General features: G+C 41.9%; 1 protein-coding gene across 1 annotated transcript; it reads right to left on the reverse strand.

Annotated features, from left to right (window-relative positions):
• Positions 1-13,825: 13,825 nt before the first annotated feature.
• LOC106605319 (ammonium transporter Rh type B) lies at positions 13,826-25,362 on the reverse strand. Its single transcript, XM_014200808.2, has 10 exons — positions 24,961-25,362; positions 19,708-19,894; positions 19,391-19,541; positions 19,039-19,186; positions 18,597-18,763; positions 16,942-17,079; positions 16,044-16,177; positions 15,772-15,893; positions 15,507-15,580; positions 13,826-15,030 (listed from the first exon to the last, which is right to left on the reverse strand). Exons 1-10 carry the CDS (start codon positions 25,145-25,147, stop codon positions 14,953-14,955), a joined length of 1,386 nt encoding a protein of 461 aa, XP_014056283.1. The 5' UTR covers positions 25,148-25,362; the 3' UTR covers positions 13,826-14,952.
• Between the last annotated feature and the right edge of the window lie 582 nt (positions 25,363-25,944).

Consider the following 25,944-nt stretch of genomic DNA (forward strand, 5'->3'; position numbering starts at 1 on the left):
TTAATCTGCACGGCTGCTTGTAAAAGGGAAAAACTCCATTCAGCAATGAGCAAACCCAACCGCAGAAGCTATGACCACAGTCACCACACAATCTTCTAAACCAAACCAAACACATTTCCAAACACAAGTTTCATATTCTGAATCCCAACTCCATGCGGATGAATTATACATTGTTGTTCTGTAATTGCTGTTGCAATATTTTATTGCTGTTACAATATTTCATTTGAAAGAATAGTAGTAGTAGTAGTAATAATAATAACAATAAAAATACTAATAATAGCATTTAAATTCATTTGAATAATGTATTTATTTCAGGGAGTTCATAGGACTAAAGTTCATTGGGCAAAAAATGTATTATAAGCATAATCAAACATTTGGAACTTTCTTTTTCCCCCAAGCCACTGAACAGCGTGTGAATGCATGCCAGTGCTGCAGACAAACACCAATCAATAGTATTCATTCATCTTGTGAATTTATCTAGTAGGCCTAGAGGTGCTCTGCTGTTATTTATGAAACCTGTAATCCAACACCTTGGGTGACAAAATGAGAAAATGTTTCAAACCCTATTTATCTCAAGATCTTCATAAGATAGGCCTACACCTGATATAGGCTAAGTGCTTCACAATGAAAGGTATCCAGAAATAGCGAACGTGCGTCATTACGCATGCACATTTGGAATGATCGGCGACGCAGTCTGGTTCTTTGTACCAAGTGTACCTAGAAATCGAGGCTGTGGATTCAGGAGAGTGAAACGGACGAGTAAAGGCGTCCGCATGCTTCCTATCCCTGCGTGGGCCTGCCTTTCCAGGGCCTCACTTGTCTGTTGAGGGGTGTCTAATGAGGGAAGACAAGCGGCTGACGGAATGACGATGGCTAATTGGCATGGAGTCGTGGGAAAGCGTAAACAAACAGCTGCCATTGGCATTTTGTTGTTTCACATCCCTTTCTCATGAATAGCTGCATAAGTGGAAGAGCAAACCGGCAGCTGGGAGCGGGGAAGTGGATTGGAGTCTTGAATTGCAACACGCCGAAAGATTAGCCTATTTTATGCCTCCTCCATTCCCGCAAATGACAGAAAACCATACATCTCTTTTCTCCTTAGCAAGTAGACCTTACTGTCATATTTCCGAGATGGTCTCAAATCTTTCCATTTAGCTTGAAGGATGCGTTAGACTATTCCTCGTTTAACTCTGAACTCAACTCCTATCAGTGTTTTTTTTATAGTGTTGGTCGGGCGATTGACGTTTTCAAAACTATTTTCGATTTTATTCGTTATTTAAAGACTAGTTTATTGGAGACATCACCTTGGGGTTTTAAATCAATTTAGTCATTCACAGTCAAAGGTTGAACCACCCAAGACATTTTGTGTATGAACAAGTAAGTGAAGGAATGACTGAACGAATTAATGAGTGTTAGTCAGTCACAACGTATTAGCAGTGTTGGGTTAGTCATTATTCGGATCAAGGTGTATGTTAAGGGTTAGGCTATTAATCAAATCAAATCAAATTGTATTAGTCACATGCGCCGAATACAACAGGTGTAGACCCTACAGTGAAATCTTTACTTACGAGCCCCAAACCAACAATGCAGATTAAAAAAAAATACGGATAAGAATAAGAGATTAAAGGGGTACCGATACAGAGTCAATGTGTGGTATGAACATGTAGGTAGAGTTATTAAAGTGACTATGCATAGATGACAACAGAGAGTAGCAGTGGTGTAAAGAGGGGGGGCAATGCAAATAGTCTGGGTAGCCATTTGACTAGATGTTCAGGAGTCTTATGGCTTGGGGGTAGAAGCTGTTTAGAAGCCTCTTGGACCTAGACTTGGTGCTCTGATACCGCTTGCCGTGCGGTATCAGAGAGAACAGTCAATGACTAGGGTGGCTGGAGTCTTTGACAATTTTTAGGGCCTTCCTCTGACACTGCCTGGTATAGAGGTCCTGGATGGCAGGAAACTTGGCCCCAGTGGTGTACTGGGCCGTTCGCACTACCCTCTGTAGTGCCTTGCGGTCGTTGGCCGAGCAGTTGCCATACCAGGCAGTGATGCAACCAGTCAGGATGGTGCAGCTGATGGTGCAGCTGTAGAACCTTTTGAGGATCTGATCTATTGTACATAGTCTAAAGATATCAGGGTTCTATATCAATGCTTATAGGATCTGTTTGTACTTTTTAGGATTTGGTATTTGGGGGCATTTTGGTAAATTACTCTATATAATTAATATTTCAAATATAGGAACATATTCTGAGGTTTAAAAAAAAAAACTACAACCTGTCTAAAATATGAATTCAAAAAATGAACTGACACATTGACTATTGTTTCAAGAGGTATTTGTGTCTGGTAGGTTTCTGATGTTTATTATTGGGAGATTCTTACTGAATTGAATGGTTTAAATATAATACCATAATAATTCAGTAGGCTATTTGGTTAGTAGGCTACAAATTTACATTTGGTGTCAAACATTTTAATCGTTGCATATGTATGCATCCACTGTGCTGACATTAAGAAGAAGTAACGATTAAAAACAAAGAAATGAATTGATTATTTAGAAGTTGCTAATGCCATTTATTGGTGAATATGAATACAACATCAATTTAGATTCCAGAATTACACCATTTGATATAGGCTTGGATGTTAAGGCCATTGTTCATGTAAGATTTACTCTGTCACTGCATAATCCACTATATCTTGATAGTTTTGCGTTAGTGTTTGATCATTTTTTAAACATTGCTTTATGGTTGTCTGTATAGTATACCTGTTCATATTTTCTTTCTCTGGAGCTAGTTATTTTAACTCAGTTTTTGTTTGCGTATATAAACCAATTTGAGACTTTCCTGAAACATGCACAACTGTCTAAAAAAGAAAATGATAATTTATTGTTGCATTCAGGAACATCACAACTAAATAGCATATGCCTGGCTTCCATAATGATGTGCTTTAGATTATTTGAAATATGCAAATATGTTTGAAATAGAGCCCAATCAATGTGTAAGCAATCTGGTCTTGAAGACAAAGATAGGTAAGACTAACAGCTTTGATTTATTTATTTGAATGAAGACCATTTATTTCCACAGAGACATAATTGAATATTCCACATAGCCACAAATTACATCATTTGCAGAGTTCTGGTGTATTTCTGCACATAGGGGGACAGGAGAAGAAAGCGACGTGGGCACAATTGAGCCAATGAACCATATCACGCTCATTCACTTTGCATTTGCCATTTCCTTCAGGACTTTTCTTCTTTGATTTCTTTGAGTCATGGCAGCGCTCCTCGGATGCTAATAATAGACTTGTCCATCAACTGTCCCCACCCTGGGAGTTAATTGGCCCTGTGCAAAGGGAGCCGCTCTGTTCGACAACGCTCAGAAGTTGGGCCGTCATTAGATCACTGAATGTTGTCCATCCCCACGAACCCCCCCCCCCCCCCCCATCCCCCCTCCACACACTCTCTTATATACACGTACGAACACATACACCCTCACAAACCACCACCCCACCTGCTCTCACGATGCTCCCCTGTGGTGTAGACCCTCCCCTTTCTGTCCTGTGGAGCCTTCTCAGGTCTTGAGAAGCCGACCTGACTCCTTTCACACCCAGGCAGGCATCACCACCATACCAGTGTCAGTTGTAATCTGCCCCAGAGTAGTGTACCACTGCTACCCCATGTCCATACCTTGGTCTCTGATGTTCATTCTACAATATCTTTGTTCAATAACATATACATTTCTCTTAAACTTTTTCTGATTATGGTGTCTTGAGTTTTAACTTTCGTAAAAGACAGTCGAAATTGAGAGGTTGTCCATGGAGGATCGACACAGCAATGTTCATTGGTGGCAAGCATGGGAAAAAGGAGAGCGGCACAAAGGCTCGGGCTTGCCAGTCCTCTCCGGATTGGTGTGTGTTCCCACATTTTTGTGAGCGAACGTGTGCGTGTGTATGTGTGCGTGCATGCGTGTGCACAAGTATTTGTGTGACTGGGTGAATGTGTCCTTTTCTGTGTGTGTTCTACACAAACGTTGCCTCTACCCGCTTGCCCCCTCGCCCTGGCACCTCTCCCATGCCCCTGCCCCCGGCTTCCTGCCTCTAATGGCCGTCTCTGTGTGCCATGTCGGGAAGCCTGACATCCCCTCCAGAGGCAAAGGGCCCGGCGTTAATGGAGCCCATTGAGGGGGAATAAAGGGCCCATTGTGGCGGCAGGGGCATGAGTGGGCACCCGTTTGCTCACACACAGTCTCCTCCTCCCATGCAGAGCCAGCCGCTTAGAACTAGACGCCAGGAGCGGAGATTCAAACACAGGGCTGCAAATGCCCCACCGAGGAAGTGGCAGAGAAGGACGGCCAGTGGGAAGACAGAGAGAGGGGGAAAGAGAGAAAGATGGGTAGAGGGAGGGAGGAAGAGAGGGTGAGCATGAGAGCGATAAATATGCAGACGGACAAAGAAAATGAGAAAGGTGGAGGGAGACAGTGATAGTGAGTGAGATGGATAGAATAGGAGACTGGGAGAGAAAGAGAGAGATTGACAGGGTTGGACTAAATAAAACCAGATTGAACAAGAAAACAGAGAGGCACAGAGATAGCGAGGGGCAATACAGAGAAATGGAGGGAGAAAGATACAGAGAAAGAAAGAGAGTCCAAAGAGAAAGCCGTTGAGGATCAGATCGCCCACGAAGAGCTGGTTGATGCTGGGTGGCCCTTAGGAATAAAAGTCCAGGAACTTGGAGGTATGCACCACTGTATGGCCTGTCAACTGTTCACTGCCCTGTCCATAGTGATTTATTAAACCTGAATTGCTTTCATTTAAAAGTCCTGAATCGGGGGGGGGGAACCCCAGTCAGAACACTCTCTGTGTTGCAAATGGCCAGACAGATGTGGTGAGACTGGAATGAACATCTGAAATAATGTTTTTCGTCATCAAGGAGATTCATATATTTCAACGGGGTAATTTGCTAACACAGGGTTATAATCAATTCAATGTGTAATTTCTGTTAGATTCATTTTGTCTAAGAATTCTCAATGCTCTGCTAATGAGAAGCAAACGCAGACTAAATATTGAATGGCTGCCAACTTGGAATCATTTAAAGTTTTTCATTATCACAAATATATCTTTCGAATTATTCTACATCAATTTATGCATTCAATTACAATCACACAGCGAGGATGATGCCAGTCAGACCACCAAAGTGAATCAGATTCCCACCTCCCACGCCTCAATGATTCCACCTAGTGCTCAAATATTGAATCGACTCACACCTCTCTACTTGCAGCACAGGGGCTTGAGCACAGCTCCATGCATTCATTGTTCGTGCTGCTAATTAATTCTCACAGTGCCTGCTGCTAATTTCCAACTGCTGGCTGCATGCCATGACTGGAAGTCACTCTGCGCATGCTGTATCCCTGCGCCACCGTGGGAGAACAGAGAGAAAGTAGTGCCATATTTGTCCCAGTATGTCATCTGTTTAATACGCCTGATTCCCTCTTACACTACAGTCTCCTAATTAATATTCAGCGGCCCTGGCCCCACCTCCCTCTGCTTTCCCCTAAGACAAAAGAGTATTGTGTAGGCACCTCCTGTTTTAATTACGCTCAAAAGGGAGCCGTGTGTATGTGCGCCACGATCGAGTTTGTGTGTGTAAGCTGTGTATGTGAACGTTTTTGAAGGGTCACGAGCAATGACCGGATGTGTGTGTGTGTGTGTGTCTATGTGTGTTTGTATGCATGTACATGCGTATGTTCAGAGAATTGTAAAACAAGCAAAATCATGTGTGAATGTGCGCTAGTTCAAGTGTGTGTATTTGGTATGTGTGTGTGTGAATGCATTCGAGGGGTCTTTAAACAAGAGGACATGCAGTGTGTTCAGTGAGGGGAGGTGCAGCTGCTGTCCTATCACACAAAACAGTGTGGCTGCTTGTTGCCTTCATGCAAATTGGCATCCGATAAAGGTTTGGGAGCCACAAAGACTGTTTGTGATCGGAGCACAGAGGAGAATAGAAGAGGTTGGGAGGGGTTATGGGGAAAGGAAAGGGACTAAATTCCCATCGGAGGGACTTGGGTGCCATTACGTTGCATTCCTCTCTCTCCTTTTTTATTCTCTCTCCCTTGTTTTCTTCCACCCTTTTCCTCACAGCCATGACCCGGTTATTCATTTGGTTGAGATTAGTCACTGGTTAATTAAGGCACGCCCCCCCATCTTTACTCTCATTCTCATCTCTCGGTTGTATCGTCTTTTTCATTCATTATCGGTTTTCTTTTCTTCTTCTACTGACGAGACTGAACTAGTGTTGGTATGGGGGTAGGAGGACAGGGAGTGTTGTCAAACTCTGTCTCAGTTAGCTCACAGGACCAGGACAGATAGTGAACATTTCATGTTTCAACGTTAGCTATGGAATCAGTAGGAACCAACGCACCGCTGCTTTGCCTTATATTCTCCATAGTTTACCACACCACCACGATTTGCTCTGCTGATGATGCACACGCTCCATCATTTCACAGAATGTTCACATTTTGAGATACCCACAGAATTCTTCACTTTTCATAGTACCATTCATTCATCTACATCTCCCAGAATTCTTCACTTTTCATAGTACCATTCATTCATATTCATCTCCCAGAATTCTTCACTTTTCATAGTACCATTCATTCATCTACATCTCCCAGAATTCTTCACTTTTCATAGTACCATTCATTCATCTACATCTCCCAGAATTCAGATTCCCTCCAACTATAGAACTCCACAGCCCTTCATTGATTATGCCTTACAAACATCTATGTAATTCCAGCCACCTCAGTTAAGGGGAGGTGGATTCCAGTAATCAATAGCCAAGATGAGTGTACATGTAAGAGTCATCTGATTTGAATGCACTACAGTGCAGTGGGCTTATACAATGCTCTAGTGACCTCCATTCCATTTAGGGCTCTCCTGTTGTGACTTTTAATAGGTTGTTAACCCAACTGGCTGCCGCCTAAGCTTTGAATGAGAGGGGGGTTGGGGGGGGGGGGTGTAATTAATTGTACTGTCATAATTCAATGGAATTCCACGGTTCTCATAATTCTAGCCAGCTCTCAATTTTAACAGTGCCTCCAAAAAAGTGTAAAACATAGCAAGAGTGGTTGATGGGTCCATGTGTATGTGTGTGTGCATGTGTGTGCGGGTGCATGCCTGCATGTGTGTGGTGGAATTGAGATCGGACGGAGAGATTCATGGCATGACTTTCTTATGACCTTCTCTATTAGCAGAGCCAACTTAGCCCCATGGAGACTCAGCGAGGCCCCTGCAGAGCCACATGCTCCCTGAATGGACCCGTTCAATTAACTGGCCATGAATGCTAACCTCTCTTGACCTCCGGTGACCTCCAGGTCATGCACCTCCACAATGTCGCTGTGTCGCTATAGGCGTGCATGAGGATGCGGCGGAGCAAAGGGAGGGGTGGTCAGTGGTTTTGTTCCCCTTATGTCCAGCTTGCCCCTGTCTTTCACGGGGAGTGTGTAATAAATTGTTTTGTTGGTTTTCAGTTGTGCTGGTTTCAGTGGGAGGCCTGTTAGTACACAGGGTGATAAACTACAGCCAGGTGACCTATCAAGACCTTGGAGAATAGGATATTTCTCCAAAATGTGATCTCTAATATTCATATTCATAAGCGAATATTAAATTATATTTGAAGACATTTCAATTTCCTTTTTATTTATTCATATAGTTAAACTTATTTTGTTAAGCTCAAAAATGTCTCTTTCTTTACTACTAAGGTAATTATCTATAGCCAAGTTATTGCATCAGTGTCCCATTGGGCACACATTGGTTGGATCAACGTTGATTTTACGTAATTTCAAAGAAATGACGTTGAACCAACTTGGAGTAGACGTTGAATTGACATCTGTGCCAAGTGGGCGTGTTCCTGTTTTTCTTCTATATCTATCATTCCAGTATAATAAATACCATCTTCATACTGAACTAGCATCAATGAAAGGGGCGGGTGTTGACAGACCTATTGGCATTCACACATCCACATTCTTTAGCAACAGCAGATGAACAGCAAGATATGTTTCTCATAACTTTTGAGGATTTTACATTTTGTGGTCGTTGTCTTCAAAGTTGTTTCCGCTGATCGCAGTATGCAAAATTAGCATGACACAAGCTGAATAAATGTAAAAGTCTTTGAAAATAAAAAGCTTGGTAGGCCTATACGCAGTGGGGGGAAAAATACCCAATTGTCATACTTGAGTAAAAGTAAAGTAAAGTACAGATACCCCAAAAAAACTACCTAAGTAATACTTTAAAGTATTTTTACTTAAGTACTTTACACCACTGCCTATACGCCCAGTGCTCCGTTGTCATTTCACAGAGGAATTTGTGAGGAATTTCAAATTAATATGAAAAGCATATACTAAAATATGAAAATACTACATGTCATGTCTCAAAATCAATATCAATCTTACCTCTATATTGTTTTATGTCCGGCGGATTCAAGAAGAAAGATGACCAGTTCAACTGTAGCGAGCATGTCAGGTAGCCAGTAGCTTTAATGATTACACAGCATCCAGCCTAGCTGACGAGATGCAATTTTCCTGATTTGTGACCACCTTTTTTCTCTGGCCTCCATTGATTTAGACACTCTAATTCTGGTCATCCTACAAGGGTAAAAACTATGGCTGTGACAATACTATCACAATATTTTTCCCAAGGCAAAATTTCAAACATGAAGCAGACTCTTTGGTCCTTTAAAAACCTGCTGTGTGTAAACTAATTGTGTGCTATAGCTTGCAAATAAATAAATGTGACTCTGGATGACAACATAATGATGTTTGTTTCCAACATTAAGGCTGTTTTCCTAAATAAGTTAAATCCGCTTTATGTTTTGTTTCCTTGTCACGATACTAATGAGTATCGCGATACTGGTATCTTCCCAGCCCTAGTTAAAAACTCCAATAACTTCTGAACTGATTATGATGGAGACATGAGGTTTGGACTATTGGTTTTCTTTGAGGATTTTATACACAATTAATATATTATTTTAGTCATTGGTCAAAATATGCATTTTTGATTGGACACCCTACCAACTCCATGATTTATTTGTCTGCAGGGAATTACACACCCTGGCTGTGACATACAGTCCACTTGAGCTTTGGTTCAGCAGCACTGTCCCTAATTCTTCTCATGTAGCCCCATATTTGGCGAGGATGCCTTGACATAAACAGGCACCATGGTCTTTTCCCAGGAAGGAGGGGACAGGTGGACAGCTGTTTACTGAATAGGCGCTAATGCTGAAGTACTTAATTGAGCTTTATTGTGTCGATTCAAATATAGAAAGTAATTATGATGATTATGATTATGGTAGCTTAACTTTCATTTTCCACCGTTTCTAGAAACATGGTTAGTAATACCTTTGGAAAAAATAATTGCATATGCACATGCAAATCAAGTTTGATGACATTGCATCAAAGGCCACATTCAAAGGATCACAGTCAATTGCCAATGCAGATATGATTTGTAATGATTTTATTTTTTCATCACCAAAATATTCCACTCAAAATCTGGATCAATATCATTTAAACTGATGGATTATGGAGAGCTTAAAATGGGATAATTAATACACATTTAGAGGAAAAATACAGCTAAGAGAAACAAACTTGGAAGTTTTAACAATAATATTACAATAAAAATACAATAATAGACCAATATGTTAATTTCAGGAATTTGGACAGAGTGAGAGTATTGGGGTAAAATTATCATGGCCTCTGCCCATTGGCTACCAGGCTGTTGGAACGATATTGAGACCCTCAGGGCCCTTTGGAGGTTAGGGGTCCTAGCCAGCTATGGCCCCCTATGGCGCTCAACTGATGTCAGATCCACTCGACCCCAATCTAAAGTAGAACATAATGAGTTAATAGAGTCCTCAGAGTTTTACATTCTCCTTTGGGAATTGTCCCCTGTTTATTATTTGTGGGAGTGTTTAGTGTTGTTCATAATTCTAGTGAATTCTAATTGTGTGTTGTCGTTTCCCCCCTGTAGCATGTCAGTAAAGGAAAATCATCTCTGCATTTGAACAACAGCATAAATACACCTATTTTACTTTTGCATGTCAAAAACTGAGTGACCACTGCTGCACATGCTGCCACTGTTTTGAACAGATTATACTATTTAGAACAAGCAGCGCAGGGTGAATGGTCGTCACTAGTTACCACAGCTAGAAATTCATAAAATCGGCCTATTTCTACAATTTATCTTCTTAAAATTTGATTTTGAACCTTACCTACACCCCAAAATTAACCACACTGCCAACCTTATGCCCAACCTTAAATGCATTTTTGTTTTCATGAACGATATAGCCAATTGTGACTTTGTGGCTGTTATAACTTGTGGAAACCAGGGAGAACGCAACAAGCACGCAGATGCAAAGTGAAAACATTATCTTATTGGGTATAGCTAGCTAACATAATGTCACAAAGCATGATGCGCTAGTCAGTAAACTTTCATTCTGTCAGAGTTAGTCAGATATTAGCTTAGAAAGACTTGAATTTGGCATGGGAGCTAATTAACTAGCAAGGTACCAATTAGCTAGCAAGGTACCAATTAGCTATAGGTAGCTAGCTAGCTGCTTATCAAAAGGTAGATAATTGGTTAATTTGCCAAAAAAAAGGTTTTACCAAACTATTTCTCAATGTTTCAAAATGACTGTAACTGGCTAATTAATTTTATTATTCTTTGTGATGCACCCGGTTTTATGCTGTTTTAGTCCACACAACATGTCACCCTGTCACCTACAGTAGAACCTGATGTACAACATGGGCGAAACAAAATTGGCCATGCTTTTTTGTCCTACTAGATCTGCAATGAAAAGGTTCTAGCACAGATAAAACAATGAGACAGACATTTCACCGAATGTATAAATGTGAAGCATCCGCTTGGCATTTCCACTCACTACCACATATGCTGGTGAGAGGAAGCCCAGTGGCTGGCAGTGGGAGAAGATGGAACAAGATGGATTTTGGCCTACATTCTGCAAATGTTCTCATCGATGAAAGATTTGATCTCAATACAGTTTTCTGTTCCCAAAGCTAGAATCTGTTATGAACAGAGTGGACTACCTTTCATAGACTTTACCCTTTTCCAAGTTTCCAAAAATGGCATTGTTTAGAAGAAGTACAAGAGCAAATTGAGTAATTGCACACGCACACTTCACAGAGTAGGCATTTTCCTAATGGAAATATGCAAATACATGCTAAAACACGCCAATAGGATCTTGCTAGCTCGTGCTTGACTCTGCCCCCCTCCTTGCTTGTTCTGCCCACTGTGACTCATTTGTTCCCATTGGAAATGACAGCCTGTGGTCTATCTTGGGTTAGTTATAAAGATCTTTGGTTCTAGCTAGCGTATCCCTCGGCCTCTGTTCTTTGACTCGTTGGATGTAGTTTATCAGGTCCCAGGCTCCCATGACTGTTATAATTATTTATTTACAACTTGCTTTTTTGCTTTAGCGTCATCTGTCATCTAAATTCAGCAAAAAAGAAATGTCCCTTTTTCAGGACCCTGTCTTTCAAAGATAATTCGTAAAAATCCAAATAACTTCTCAGATATTTATTGGAAAGGGTTTAAACACTGTTTCCCATGCTTGTTCAATGAACCATAAACTATTAATGAACATGCACCTGTGGAATGGTCGTTAAGACACTAACAGCTTATAGACAGTAGGCAATTAACGTCACAGTTATGAAAACTTAGGACACTAAAGAGGCCTTTCTACTGATTCTGAAAAACACCAAAAGAAAGATGCCCAGGGACCCTGCTCATCTGCGTGAACGTGTCTTAGGCATGCTGCAAGGTGGCATGAGGACTGCAGATGTGACCAGGGCAATAAACTGCAATGTCCGTACTGTGAGATGCCTAAGACAGCGCTACAGGGAGACAAGACGGACAGCTGATCATCCTCGCAGTGGCAGACCACGTTTAACAACACCTGCACAGGATCGATACATCCGAACATCACACCTGCGGGACAGGTACAGGATGGCAACAACAACTGCCCGAGTTACACCAGGAACGCACAATCCCTCCATCAGTGCTCAGACTGTCCGCAATAGGCTGAGAGAGGCTGGACTGAGGGCTTGTAGGCTTGTTGTAAGGCAGGTCCTCACCAGACATCACCGGTAACAACGTCGACTATGGGCACAAACCCACTGTCGCTGGACCAGACAGGGCTGGCAAAAAGTGTTCTTCACTGACGATTAGCGGTTTTGTCTCACCAGGGGTGATGGTCGGATTCGCGTTTATCGTCGAAGGAATGAGCATTACACCGAGGCCTGTACTCTGGAGCGGGATCAATTTGGAGGTGGAGGGTCCGTCATGATCTGGGGCGGTGTGTCACAGCATCATCGGACTGAGCTTGTCGTCATTGCAGGCAATCTCAACGCTGTGCCTTACAGGGAAGACATCCTCCTCCCTCATGTGGTACCCTTCCTGCAGGCTCATCCTGACATGACCTTCCAGCATGACAATGCCACCAGCCATACTGGTCGTTCTGCACGGTATTTCCTGCAAGACAGGAATGTCAGTGTTCTGCCATGGCCTGCGAAGAGCCTGGATCTCAATCCCATTGAGCATGTCTGGGACCTGTTGGATCGGAGGGTAAGGGCTAGGGCCATTCCCCCCAGAAATGTTTGGAAACTTGCAGGTGCCTTGGTTGAATACAGTTGCAGAGAGTCCTTGTAATCCTAGATTCAGATCATTCAGGCGAGAAAAAACATCACCCAGATAGGCCAGTCATATGAGAAACTCATCATCATGCAAGCAGTCAGACAAGTGAAAATTATGGTCAGTAAAGAAAACATCAAGCTCGTCTCTCAATTCAAAAAAACGTGTCAATACTTTGCCCCTTGATAACCAGCGCACTTCTGTATGTTGTAAAAGCGTTACATGGTCGCTGCCCATATCATTGCATAGTGCAGAAAATACACGAGTGTTCAGGGGCCTTGCTTTAACAAAGTTAACCATTTTCACTGTAATGTCCAAAACGTTCCGTTGGCAGCAAGAGCCTCTCGGTGGATGCTGCAGTGTACCCAAATGTCGGGAGCAACTGCTTGGACGCGCGTTACCACTCCACTATGTCTCCCTGTCATGGCCTTTGCGCAATCAGTACAGATACCAACATGAGCAGCAGCTACGTTTGGCTACATACGGACCGTTAGTGGAATTCCCGCGAGAGTAACGGTTAATGTGATTGGATGTTAATTATTTTACTAGGCTACCTGTATTTGACATTGTGTTGTTATTTCGCTGAACACTAGATGGTTTAATTTTAATTTTGGCAGTGAAAGGAGGCTACTCAGGCGAGAAAAAAACCCCAAAATGTATAGCCCATTTGTAAAATATAAATGTGCTGTTTGAAAATGTGAAGAAAAAAAAGTGAATGTGAGTCGCATTTTTATTTGGCATACCCAACATGAACTGGCTCCGGGCACTTCTAACGAGGCATGTAAGACACATGTTAAAGGCTGCGTTTACATAGGCAGCCCAATTCGGATGTTCTTTTCCACTTGTTGGTCTTTTGACGAATTAGATCTTTTCACAACAGCTCTTTTTCAGCTGATCTGATTGATTAAAATTGAATATGGCTGCCTGTCTAAATGCAGCCGAAGACAGCTGCTTCCCTAGGCTGTTTGATCCCAGAAAGTGTTAATCATGTGGTATATGGAAGAAAAAAAAAACATTTTGATTTTGGCATTAACTCTGAGGTATTTACGGGCTCAATTAAATATTCAGGAACGGATTAAAGGAACAAAACGACTCAAAATGTCCAATAAACAAGATAAAATAATAACGTTAAAAAAAAAAATCACATTTCAAAGATTTATTTCTGCCAAAATGTGTTACAGGTATTATTCAATTATCATTTAAATTCACAGCAATTACATTTTCTCCAGTGTAACAAAGTCTGGGCACCATTTCGCCCCCTGTAGCAAATAATCCGTTTGATTCAGTGGTTTGTCTGTAGGGGTGAAGCTAGTCGTTTAAATTATATCACATTTGATGTTGTCTAAACATTTATGTACAATACACAACTGCACATAATTGTACAATAGCAACTCTAATCGACACAATACATTGCATAGTATAGAAATAGAAGAAAAGGAGAATCCCAGCCCAGAGAGAATATTCAATCGTCAAAACTCTACTTTAACTATCTATGCATAGTTTTAGTCTGGAATACTTTACATTTTTAATGATGGACTTGCATCTATAAAAGTGATTGTCTATTCATGAAAACATCAGCGATCTACATTAATCACATGCGAGGTACAATTTTCTTTGGTTTTAATATAGAAATTACAACGCATAGGCCTACTGCGAATTTGTCTTTCCCTTAGTTAATTAATCGGATGATTAAAAATGGTTAAAAGTGTAATTCCCTTAACATTGGTGCATGTAACATCTCTTAGAAGAGCGGAGAAGCCAAAAAAATTCTTAACACCCAGTTAAAATTAGCTTAATCCATTGTTTTTGCATCATCAAACAGGTTTCACTAGTCGTATCCAAATTTCCCCCGACCATGATTCAAGTCTACAGCTCTGTCATATACTGTAGCTTCATAGCATCATCTAGGACCATAACATAAGGCAGCTGGTAGGAGGTATATTGCAATGGACTGTCCATGGCCCATGCTGCTTGGAGGATAGCATGCTTCTGTCTGGTGTAAACACATTATGGGTTACCTTGAGATTGTTTTCTTCTGAGAGTGAAAGGCACTTCTGCTGATGGTCTGGAGTATTTGAACACACACTACCACCATACTAGTGAATCAGATATGGTCATTGGCACATTGAAAAATGGCAGACATACACAAGCACCATGTGCTGCCACATCCTGGTTGTACAATCTGCTAGGTGTGGATCTCAAGTGTGTGTGTGTGTGTGTGTGTGTGTGTGTGTGTGTGTGTGTGTGTGTGTGTGTGTGTGTGTGTGTTTATGCATTGAGTTTTTCTGCCTCGTCCGGTGTCCTGACAGTGGTCAACTCCTCATGTGAGCCCTCCTCACCAGGCAGCTGAGAGAGAGATAAATGGAAAGAGAAAAAGATGTAGTGGATGATTTATTTAGACCTCATTTTCACCTTATCTAGTCATAAAACTGCAAGTATACCGATGTCCTAGCTAATTTCAAGACATTCCTGAATCTGTATCTTTTTTTTAATCAACAGAATCGTCAATTACTGATTATACATGCATTGACCATGTGAAATGGCACCACCTGGTGTTCTGAGGGTGACTGCTTTGCTTATGATGAAAAGCAGTTATTTGAGTTCAGTAACCAAATGCAAGAATGACACCTTGTGGTCACATATCATATTGCACAACATTGGGCCCAACTGCATGCCATCGTTGGCAATCTTTAACCCTTCATGGGCCTGAATGGCCCTGCATTCTCACACAAACACTATGTACAAATCTGTGAGTCCTGTGTGTTCATTCGTCCGTGCAAAGTGACTGGGTGTAGTTGACTGGGTGTAGTAGCTAAACTTACCTCCCAGTAGATGCCATCCTCAAAGCAGATGGTGTCAGGAGGAGCACCATAGATTGGCAGCTTCAGAATAAAACCTACAAGACAAGGACATTATACAATTACACACAGACACAAGGCATAGGCCTATATACAGGGACAAAAGAGCATAGTTATAATATCACCATGCATTTGTGAAACAAACAAGTCAAGACAATGACTATGTGTGCTTACAACATGCTGGGAATATTTAAATCCCCCCTATCCTCTAGCTAGTCCCTCTACATACCGGTGATAAGACCGCCCAGAAGGGCGATGCCCAGGGTCACGGCCAGGGAGATGGCCTGTCGTACGCCCTGGAACGAGGCCTCCACATCACCAGAATGGATGTCAGGGAACACATCAGCCATCCTGCAACACAGAGAATAGGGAGTGTTGAATGAAACTGTTGTGTGAATGCACGCTTTGACAGCGTCTGTCTGTTGCGCAAAAGGGGGAGCTTCACCATAAAAGCAGGAGAGGGCACACTTTCCCAACTTGTCAAAAAAAAGGCAGACTAACCCATCTCCATAGACGTCCTTGGTTGCCAGAGCAGCAGTAACTGCTCCAACGATGGCTCCCAGGACTCCAGGCATGCCGTGCAGGTTGTGGACGCCACACGTGTCCTGTATCTTCAGCTTTTCTTCCAGGATAGGCTGAGAGGACAGGGGTGGAAAGTTGCCAGTGCCATGAGTGCGGGTGTTTGTGTCTGTTATGTCTATGTACCCTAGCACCCTTATGTCCTTCAAAAGGTGCCATATACACATAAGTGGATGTGTTTCTCAACATGACTGTTTATGTTGTAAATAGATACTCTTCTTCTGTTGGCATCATTAACGGTCATATCCTACTGAGACCCCTTGAGAGGACATTCTGGGCTTTTCAATTATATCTCATGTGGGAGTGTGACCTGGATGACTATCTCTCTTCCAGGTTTGTCAAAATGGCTGCCAACACAATTAACACATTTTATGGAAAGGTAAGTGTGTGTAATTGTGTAATACATTTTTTTTGTGAGTTTGATACTCAATTGCTTTTAGTAAGTAAATATCTCAGGAATAGTTTGGTGAGTTTTCAGAGCAGTGCACTCATTTTTCAAATAAGAGCTTAATTATGTCCTCTGTAGTTTTTTTTACCTACCTGTACTCATTTAATGTAATGTTAAATTGTTCCTATTTACTATCAACTGATGTATTAAGTCCATTACAGTGCACATACAATAGAAAATAAATAAACCTATATTTGTTAATTGTTTTCTTTTTCTGTAAAAAGTTTTTTTCACCCAAAAAACTTCTTATGTAATATCATTTATTTTTAATTACAGATATGTTTTATTGCTGGGTCTCAGGAGGATAATACATTTTAATTTCCATACACTTCTGTCCTAGATCCTGTCTTACCAATGGCAGGTTGGCCTTACCGAGAGGAACTTGAAGCCCAGCACAGAGATGGTTCCAGCCAGGAAGCCCACAATCATGGAACCAAAAGGAGTGAGCATCATTTCACCAGCAGTTCCCACGGCAACCCCACCGGCAAGGGCGGCGTTCTGGATGTGCACCTAAAGAGAGGAGAGAGACAAAGTTTTTTAAATGGTGTTCAAAATGGTTGATTGTCAGAGTCCAATCATACGTTTATTTTAATTATCACTGTTCTCAAATTTCGCACGGTACCAATGTCAAGGAACGAGAAGGTAGAATGAATTATGTAATATTTGAATAATAGAAAAATCCCAAACAATGGAACATTGTGTGACAATTTGCTATCGCCATCATGCAAAGTGGGGGGTGTGCGAGTGTGTAGAGTTCAAATCAAATTGTATTGGTCACATGCACATATTTAGCAGATGCTATTGCGGGTGTAGCGAAACGCTTGTTAGATTGCAGACAGATTTGATGATATGCTGCGGACACACTACCCTTTCACCAACGATGAGATAATCTGAGCTGATTAGAACCATACTACTATCACCAGGTCATGTGGTATGTTCACTGACTCCTACACTCCCTCCATTGTATAGAAAAGACAACTTCAGATTGATTGCCATCTAGACAGGAATGTACTGTCTTGATTTCAGAACGAGATGCAGATGACAGCCATGTCCTCAAGGGACATAGCAACTAGATATATTGTCAGCCTCACAAGACTGTATACTCTAAAGGTAGATAACTATGGTGTGATGCTTCAGCATGCATTTTTTTGGGATGGTTTCCAATCTTAAATCGTATCTTGTGTGAAAGTTTGAGGATTCATAGTTTGATAGTTTAGAATAGATAAATCAAATCTAAACTAGAGAAGTATATTTACTGAAGAAAATGTTATGTTTTTGAAATAAGTTACAGAAGTGGTAGTGATGGTAGTGACTGGTTCTAGTTGAAAAAGTGGGTAGATGAAAAGATTGATTGATTGGTAGGATAGCCTGAACATGTGAAAGTTGGTTTGGTGTCTAGCTTGAACGGTTCAAGAGTTACTGTTGGTGAGTTAAATGCTATCAAAACGTTTTTCAAGCAATCTAAGTTGGTGCAGTCCGCACATTTGTAAGTTGGTTTCATGCTAATAGCTTAAATCATTTAAGCGCTAGAACGAGGGGAATAAATATAATAATAAGGATAATAATGTAAGTACGTAAGAAATTTAGAGTTGTGTTTTTCTTTCAGCAAGCATGCCTGACTACATCTGTTGACAAGAGTTGAAAAACCTGTCTGTATTTGCAAACATACTGCATGATGATTCAGAGTTGGCCAATAAGGATTTCATCCCAAAGGAGTCATGATTCATTCCAAATATTTACTTACATGTATAACATCTAATAGGGTTACAGTATAGCTAGTAGGCCTATGATGCAAAATACAGTTGAACCAGATTGTATTGACAACAAACACACCATGTCTAGTCCCTAACTCCCACTTGAAATGATCTGGGAAAACCACTTTAAGCCCCTCATTTCCACTGCATAGTCCCTGTAGAATCCTACTTCTCCCTACTATGTCTCCCCAAGTATGCATCACCTGTCTAGCCCTATACTACTTTTAGGGACCTGCTTTTCCTTAAGTCCCCACACTGTACTAGCCCCCTCACCATATCGAGCTTGCCATCATGAGCCACAACGGCAGACAGGCCGTAGGTGGCCAGGGTGCAGGCAGCCAGGGAATAGTAGGTGTTCATAGCCGTGCGGTGCTGGTCGTCTCCGTGGGCCGTCACAGCAGAGTTGAAGCTTGGCCAGAACATCCACAGGTAGATGGTGCCTGAGCAGGCAGGGAAAAATAAGTATTAGCATACCGGTATGTAATATAGTCCTTTAGTTTAGCAAGCTTACAGGTAAGGTTTTTTTCCTGGGGAGGTGGATGTACTCTTAATTATGACACAGATTCCCATACATTGGCATGCATTGTATGTACAGTCAAAACATAACTGGCTTCTTCAGAAAATGAAGCTTATTAAGTTGTCCGACTTGTTGATGGTGGCTATTTGTATCTAATGTACAGGCTTCCTGATTACGATGAGCAGGAGGTATTCTTACCAATCATTGCGAAGAGGTCAGAGTGGTAGACAGAGCAGTTCTTGTGTTTGCTCTTGTCCAGGTTGGGGCGGTAGAGAACACGAGCCACCATCAGGCCAAAGTAAGCTCCAAAGGTGTGAATGGTCATGGAGCCACCAGCATCCTTGGCCTAAAGGTGGAAATTATCTAATTTAAGTGGTGTAAAAAGCTTAGTCTTAAAGTACATTATTCAAGAGTGATGAGAAAGCCTAATAGGAGAGTAGGCATAATAGTAGGTAAAAAAGCAGTTTTACTGTAGGTTTGTATACAGACATATACAGGAAGACATTAATTGTATATTTAATGGTACACCTAAACACACACACACACTCACCCCCAGAACAGAAAGCACAATGAACTCATTAACTGCGAACAGGGTGACTTCAATCACAGACATGACCAGCAGCTGGACTGGACTGGTCTTCCCCAGGACCGCCCCAAACGAGATGAGCACTGAGCCTGTGCAGAAGTCAGCGTTGATCATACTGCAGGAGGGACAAACAACTCTTAATGATAGGGTTTATTATGGGATACACTACAGCATACACTTACACCCGTATGATATGCCATGTATACACATCACATGTATCTGCTGGTGTGTTGTGTTTATTTTAGTAATGAAATGTAGGTTAGTGTGTGCATACGCTCTACCTCTCTATTCCGACGTGGATCTTGCCCCCGTGCATGCCGTGGACAAAGCCCTGCATGAGAGTGGCCCACTGCAGAGCGAAGGCCGCGATGAGGAAGTTGAAGCCCACACTGCTAAATCCGTAACGTTGCAGGAACGTCATGAGGAAACCAAAGCCAATGAAGATCATCACGTGCACATCCTGAAAGCCTGAACAAAGGAAGAGAACACATTACAGATTATTTTATTGTGTTGGATGCACATTGTCACTATTCAACTGCCTGTGTGGTCAGTCTCATAAACACTCTAACAATCCCCTTCTTATGGTTTGGTGAGAAAGACTATGTCTTATGACAGTAGTATAGCAGTATCTTTCAAAGTTGGTGATTTCTGGTGACTTCTCCACGAAACACCAACAATCCCTTTTTGTCAACATTTTGTGATTTAAATTGAGTGAGACAGGGGATTTTGGGAACATCAGTTGGCCTACATAGAAGGACACAGAGAAGTTACCCTGTGCCTCATAGCTCCATTCAGCCTGCTATCTGGCCTTGTTAACCCAGCCTACTACACCTCCCTCTGCCCACTGGTCGTATTCATCCACATGGCACTGGGGAGTAGGGACAATATCTCTTGGTCGTTGCCTGGCAACTGATCATTGGCATGGAGGATATTTCCACTGCCCAACTCCCCATTGGCAGGTTGGCCCAAATACCCTGTACCACCCCCGAGAAGGACACCTACAGAGCGGTGAGAAAATGTAACATGCACACACACGGGCAACACCAGTGAGTAGGTAAATAAATTATAAAAAATTTGCACACATTGACATTTATTGTTAAAGACCTAAAGGTAATCTATTACCTGCGCTCATGAGCCAACATACAGACCAGTTTTAACCTAATGACTACCTTACAGTTCTCTTACTTCTGACTGCATCTTTCAATCAAGAGATCATTTGCTTTCTAGACATGTGTCAAGTGGAGCAGCCATAATTCTAAGGGAGATGGTAGGCTTCTACTGCATGTTGACATAACATAGCAAATCTCTTATTTCATATCAATGAGGTCACCCTACACAGCCAGACAATATAGAGCAGCAGAGGGAGAATTATATGGTGACATTTGGTGGTCTCAATTTTATTCACGGGACTTCCTATTGGTGCACAAACCTTTTGATGGGGCTAATAGTAAAGGTATGTATTTTAACAGTAAACATGTATTACCTTTTAATGTGGCATGAACACATCCAGTGATAATGTTTTCACTTATCAAACAAATCACCTTAAAAAGTAGGCTACCTGCACACATTCATCCACTCCAAAAGAATTCCATCATCCAAACACTGCCCTGTGCACCCGCTATTTGATGAAGGGATAGATACATCTGTTACAAAACGCCTAAACGTCTAATGATATTTGGTGATTGTTATTAAGCCTACACTCTTGTAGCCTGAATTAATTGATGCGTATTGCTGACAAATGGGGACGCAAATACAGTTGTGTCTGTCCCGAGCTCATCCGCAGAGGAAATTGAGGGCCCAGTTGAAACAATGTTGCAAGTTCGTTAAAGGGTTGGACCCAGTCGATACCATGTTGCAAGTTTGCTAGCCAAAGCTCAAGGCAGACAGGCAAGGTAGAAAGATGAATGTGGTTGAAAGAACCTCAACCAACTATCACTGGTTTAAACCATGACAGAGAGTTGGGGGTGTTCCTTTCATTTGGAATAAGCTTTTATTTTAATATGTATAAATGTAATATATTTTAGCAGTACAAAATGTATTTAAACAAATAGGAGAATGGTTAAAGTAGAGTCCCCCCAAAGTTTGACTTTTGTTGCATTTAGGGGAGCTCATGTCTCAATCGGGGGCTGAGCCCCCCTCGTAATTTGTTTTACTACACCTTAAACGTTTGAAGTTCCAAACAGGACATGATCAACGAGAGTAGTCAGATGTGCACGTGTGTACTGTATGTGTGTACTGTATGTGAGTTCCATTCTTGAAGGTGATTTTCCATTCAGCAGTGAAGCTGACAGGTTAAAGATCTGAAATAATTACTTCTAATGGACCTTTAGTGCTTCCTCTTTCAAATTTACCCAACCTTGAACGGGTTTCTACTTTGTCAAAATCAGTGTACTCAATCACTCAATAGCTTGAGGCAAGAGCATAAATAGTGAGCCTGGCTTAACATGCATCAGCAGCTTCACCTGGGGGGGGTGTGCGAGTGTGTAGAAGGTCCAATCTGCATGTGCTCGATTGATTGAAAGCTCAAAAGAGTCACAGACTTCAAACTCAAAGATTAATTGAATTCAAAGTCAAACGGACATGATCCAACTCTCAGAGATTCATGTAATTAAACTCCCAAAGTTTCCATTGACTCCCGTAGCCTAGTCAGCCACACTGACCACAGTGGTCAGTGTGATTGACCAGGCTATGACTCCCCAGCCTTAACAACGGAAACCTGGAAACCATGCTACCAGCCAAAGTGGCTCATATCCCACCTTGGTTCCCTAATTACCTTTTTGTGCCACACTGTCTTTTTCTTTTGCTTTCTTGCTCTCCCTAACTCTCTCTCTGTGTACATCAGTCATCCATATGACAAGCCTTGCTGGCATGTCAATAAACACAAATCAGACTGCCAAAGCAAACTTCTCCTTCTCTCTGAAAACAATCGCTCTCTCCCTCCTAACCCCTTCTCTCCTTTTCACCCTCCCACCTTCTGTTCCCCATCTTTCACTCAACTTTTCCCCCTCACGCTCCTCCCCCCGGTGCCCCTTTCTCACGCAGAAGCCCCTATCCCCCTGGCCGTTCACTAATTAGACAGTGATGGAGTGAATGTGAAAATTCCTCCTACACATTCCCATGTCTGTATATCAGACATTCTCATACTCTTTCTACTATGGGGCTTACCTGCACCCATCCACCTGCACGACACAGTATAGGGACAGTATTGGGAAAGCCTCAAGGTGTGGTGACAGGTAGGACTAGTTGCACACAGGAACTTTCAACAAGGCTAAGAATTGGACACACCCAATACCTCCACCACCTCCTCCCAACAGTCTTCCTTTGCATTTCATTACTGATCTGTTAAGGTGGAACAGCAACGTTCAGAGGAGGAAAAGTAAACCTTTGCCCATGGTGACTGATTGGACACCCACTACAACAGACATGCTATAACCTATTCAGAGACCAAATTTCCTTCCCTCTTGCTGTTCAAAGTAGCCTATGAGTTAGAGGGTTTTGACGCTAATCAAAAAAACATTGACAGAAAGATCTGAGAAACAAACGGTTAAATCAAAGGACAGAAATCTCTCCCCATGCCGGATTTGTTTCCATATTGACATTGGAGAACTTAACTCTCCCTCTCCTCCCACTTGACAAAGAGCTTCTAGTTTCCAGTTATTTTCAGAGGACCGCAGACAGATTGCAATCACTTAAGCACATTGTCTGTTTTCAGGTATCCGTATGTCTCCGATATGTACTGTGTTGACTGTTGATGTATATTGTACACCACAACACAAAGCAAAACGGAGCATATCAAGTATAAAACCGATAATGAGAATGATCTATTTGGTGCATCAGTGAACTGGAGTGCACTGTCAAAGAAAGTAAAATAAGTTCACCCAAAAACATTTGGCAACCAAACCCTCCTCTAATTAGGAAACAAATTAACCATTTGTTGCTTTGCTGCTTGCAGCCAAAATGTCAACGCAAAGGAGGGAAAACTCACATTGAACACTGAGGAGCTAAGGGGTCGTAGGGGAGAGTGGGGTAAGTTGATACATTTTTTACATTCAGCATTACTCCGTCAAGGGAAATATAGTATTCTTTCTAACAAAATTATTCAAATATATTTCAGGATGTTGTGTATCCCTGGAAATAATCAGAATTCATGTAAAACATTACAGTTTTGAAAACATAGCTTGGTCTATGTGGTCGCTTGGCACAACTTAGCCCGGGACAGGGTAAGTTAAGCCACCTTCAAATTTCTGTACTGAATGAAATATTACCACAACCTTTTAAAAACCATGTCTATCTTTATTTCCCAAACAAATTTAAACACAATCGCTTTTTTTGTATTTGAATAATTGTAAGCATCTTTTAACGCAGGCTTAACCCCTAGCAAACACTTTTACATAGGCCAGGCTCTGGTTGCTCAACTTGCAATAGGCTCAACCATTGGCCCAACTTACCCCATGGCCATTGCCTCAACTTACCAAAGGACAAACATTTTGACTTTATTAGCCCACACAGCTACAAGGATGCACTTTCATGCGAGGTTTAGGACCTCATATTGAAGCTTATAGACCCCCACCCTCCCAAATGATGTATCATATTAAAAGTATCTTCTTTGGTTAAGATACAAGCATCATGAAACCTCTAACACAATAAATTCATTTGACTTGGTGAAAATCTGGTTTTTGGACCTAACTTGCTTATAACTTTTCCATGTGGTTTATTCCTTCACATAATCCATGACCTCTTCCTAAATATTTTGTCATATTATTAATTTTATGGTTTCCTAGAAACAAGGGTGGCTCAACTTATCCCTTTGGCTCATCTTACCCCAGTCTGCCCTATATATCAACGGGTCTCGGAGTGGGAATGCTAATCTACAGCATTGAGCACAGATCAAACATAAAACAGAGTTGCTTTGCCCCTCTACAGACCCTTACAAACAGCTCACCTCAATATCCCATGACCATCCCCACCCACCTCCCCATCTCCTCCACACAACCATATTGTAAGTACGTAACATCCCAAAGAAAGCCAGATGGGGTAGACTCCCTAGGTGGGAAGGCAATATCCAAACACAGCGCTGGAGCGAGACATGTGGCATAACACAGAAGGAAAATAAATTATTTCCGATTTAGTCGTCAGATTCGTTTGAGCTTCAGACAACTTTTCTGTCATGTTCATTGTCTTGACATACATGTACAGTATGGCATGAATGACACAAGACACTCGCCTAAACAACAAACATATCTGCTTCTGCTACCATGCAAGTCTCAGACACATAGACAAACCATATCAAAGAAGAAAAAGAACAATCATTTCATTTCTATAGATGGACTCCACATCCCCCATCCTCTCCACCCTCACAAGGTAATAGCTACCTTTATCCACAGATTTAGGGTCAGATCACCATACTACCTAATCATAACCTTAACCATTAAAAAGGATGAAAACGTATCTGACCCTGTATCAGTGGTTAGGGATGTCTACTACCCCACTTTTCTCGTTACCCCAACCCTACCCCTCTCGCTGCGGTCACTCACTGGGGTAGCGGTAGTAAAAGTCGTTGTCGTAGTTGGAAGAGCCATTGGCGATTTCCTTGTGCCAGAGCTTGGCGTCTGTCTCATCGTCGTACTGCACCAGAGCGCCGAAGAGGATGATGATGATCACCTCCAGGATGATGCAGGCGACGGGCAGCTTCAGCCGCAAGTTAGTCGCCGAATTCGTCATGGCTGTGGGGTTACCTGGGTATTCTCCTGGCTCTGCACTATGGCCTTAGGGGTGAATGGTTAAAAGTTCAACTCAGCTCCAGAGCGGGAAACACAGCAACATACACTAACACTCACAAGCACTGGTGGCTGCAGTGATGCGATGGGAGAGTGGCAGAGCAGGGAGTGAGGACTCAAGCTGACACATGAGTTGGTCTGACTTAATTAGTGTGTTTTGGTTGCAAATGTTCATGCCCACCACCTTTCTGTATGCCTCCAATCATAGGCTGCAAGAAAACCTCAGCTCCTCCCCTTCACTATTGCTGCTGTTAAGGTGGTCTGGAATGAGGTAGGACTCCTTAAAAGGATCAGCTACTCCTCTAGATACATAGAGAAGGAAAATGACCCATTAAACACTATTTTCATGGGGTTACCCTTTATATCGAAATGATTTTAAAAATGCTTTTTCATACATTATCTACGGTAAAACATTAGGTTGATGGTTCAAGGCCCACGGTGAATTAAAAAACACAAACAGATGCATGCAGACAGTCAGGCATGCACATACATGCATAGGATCTAACATATTGCTGTGTCTCTCCGTTATGCCATTGACTCCTCAAAGTCAGACAAAAAGTAAAATAAAAACAAAATATCTTGGGATCAGAATAGTTTGTGCAACCAGGTGTGATAATGTGCCAAGACACACACACACACACACACACACACCTTACTTACTGTCACAATGTTAAAAAGCTAAAAGAGCCTGTAGTTGAGATGTTTGGACAGGCGCAACTGGAAAAGTTGTGGGACATTGGG

This window comes from Salmo salar, chromosome ssa05 (genome assembly GCF_905237065.1).
Source record: "Salmo salar chromosome ssa05, Ssal_v3.1, whole genome shotgun sequence".
Lineage (NCBI taxonomy): Eukaryota > Metazoa > Chordata > Actinopteri > Salmoniformes > Salmonidae > Salmo > Salmo salar.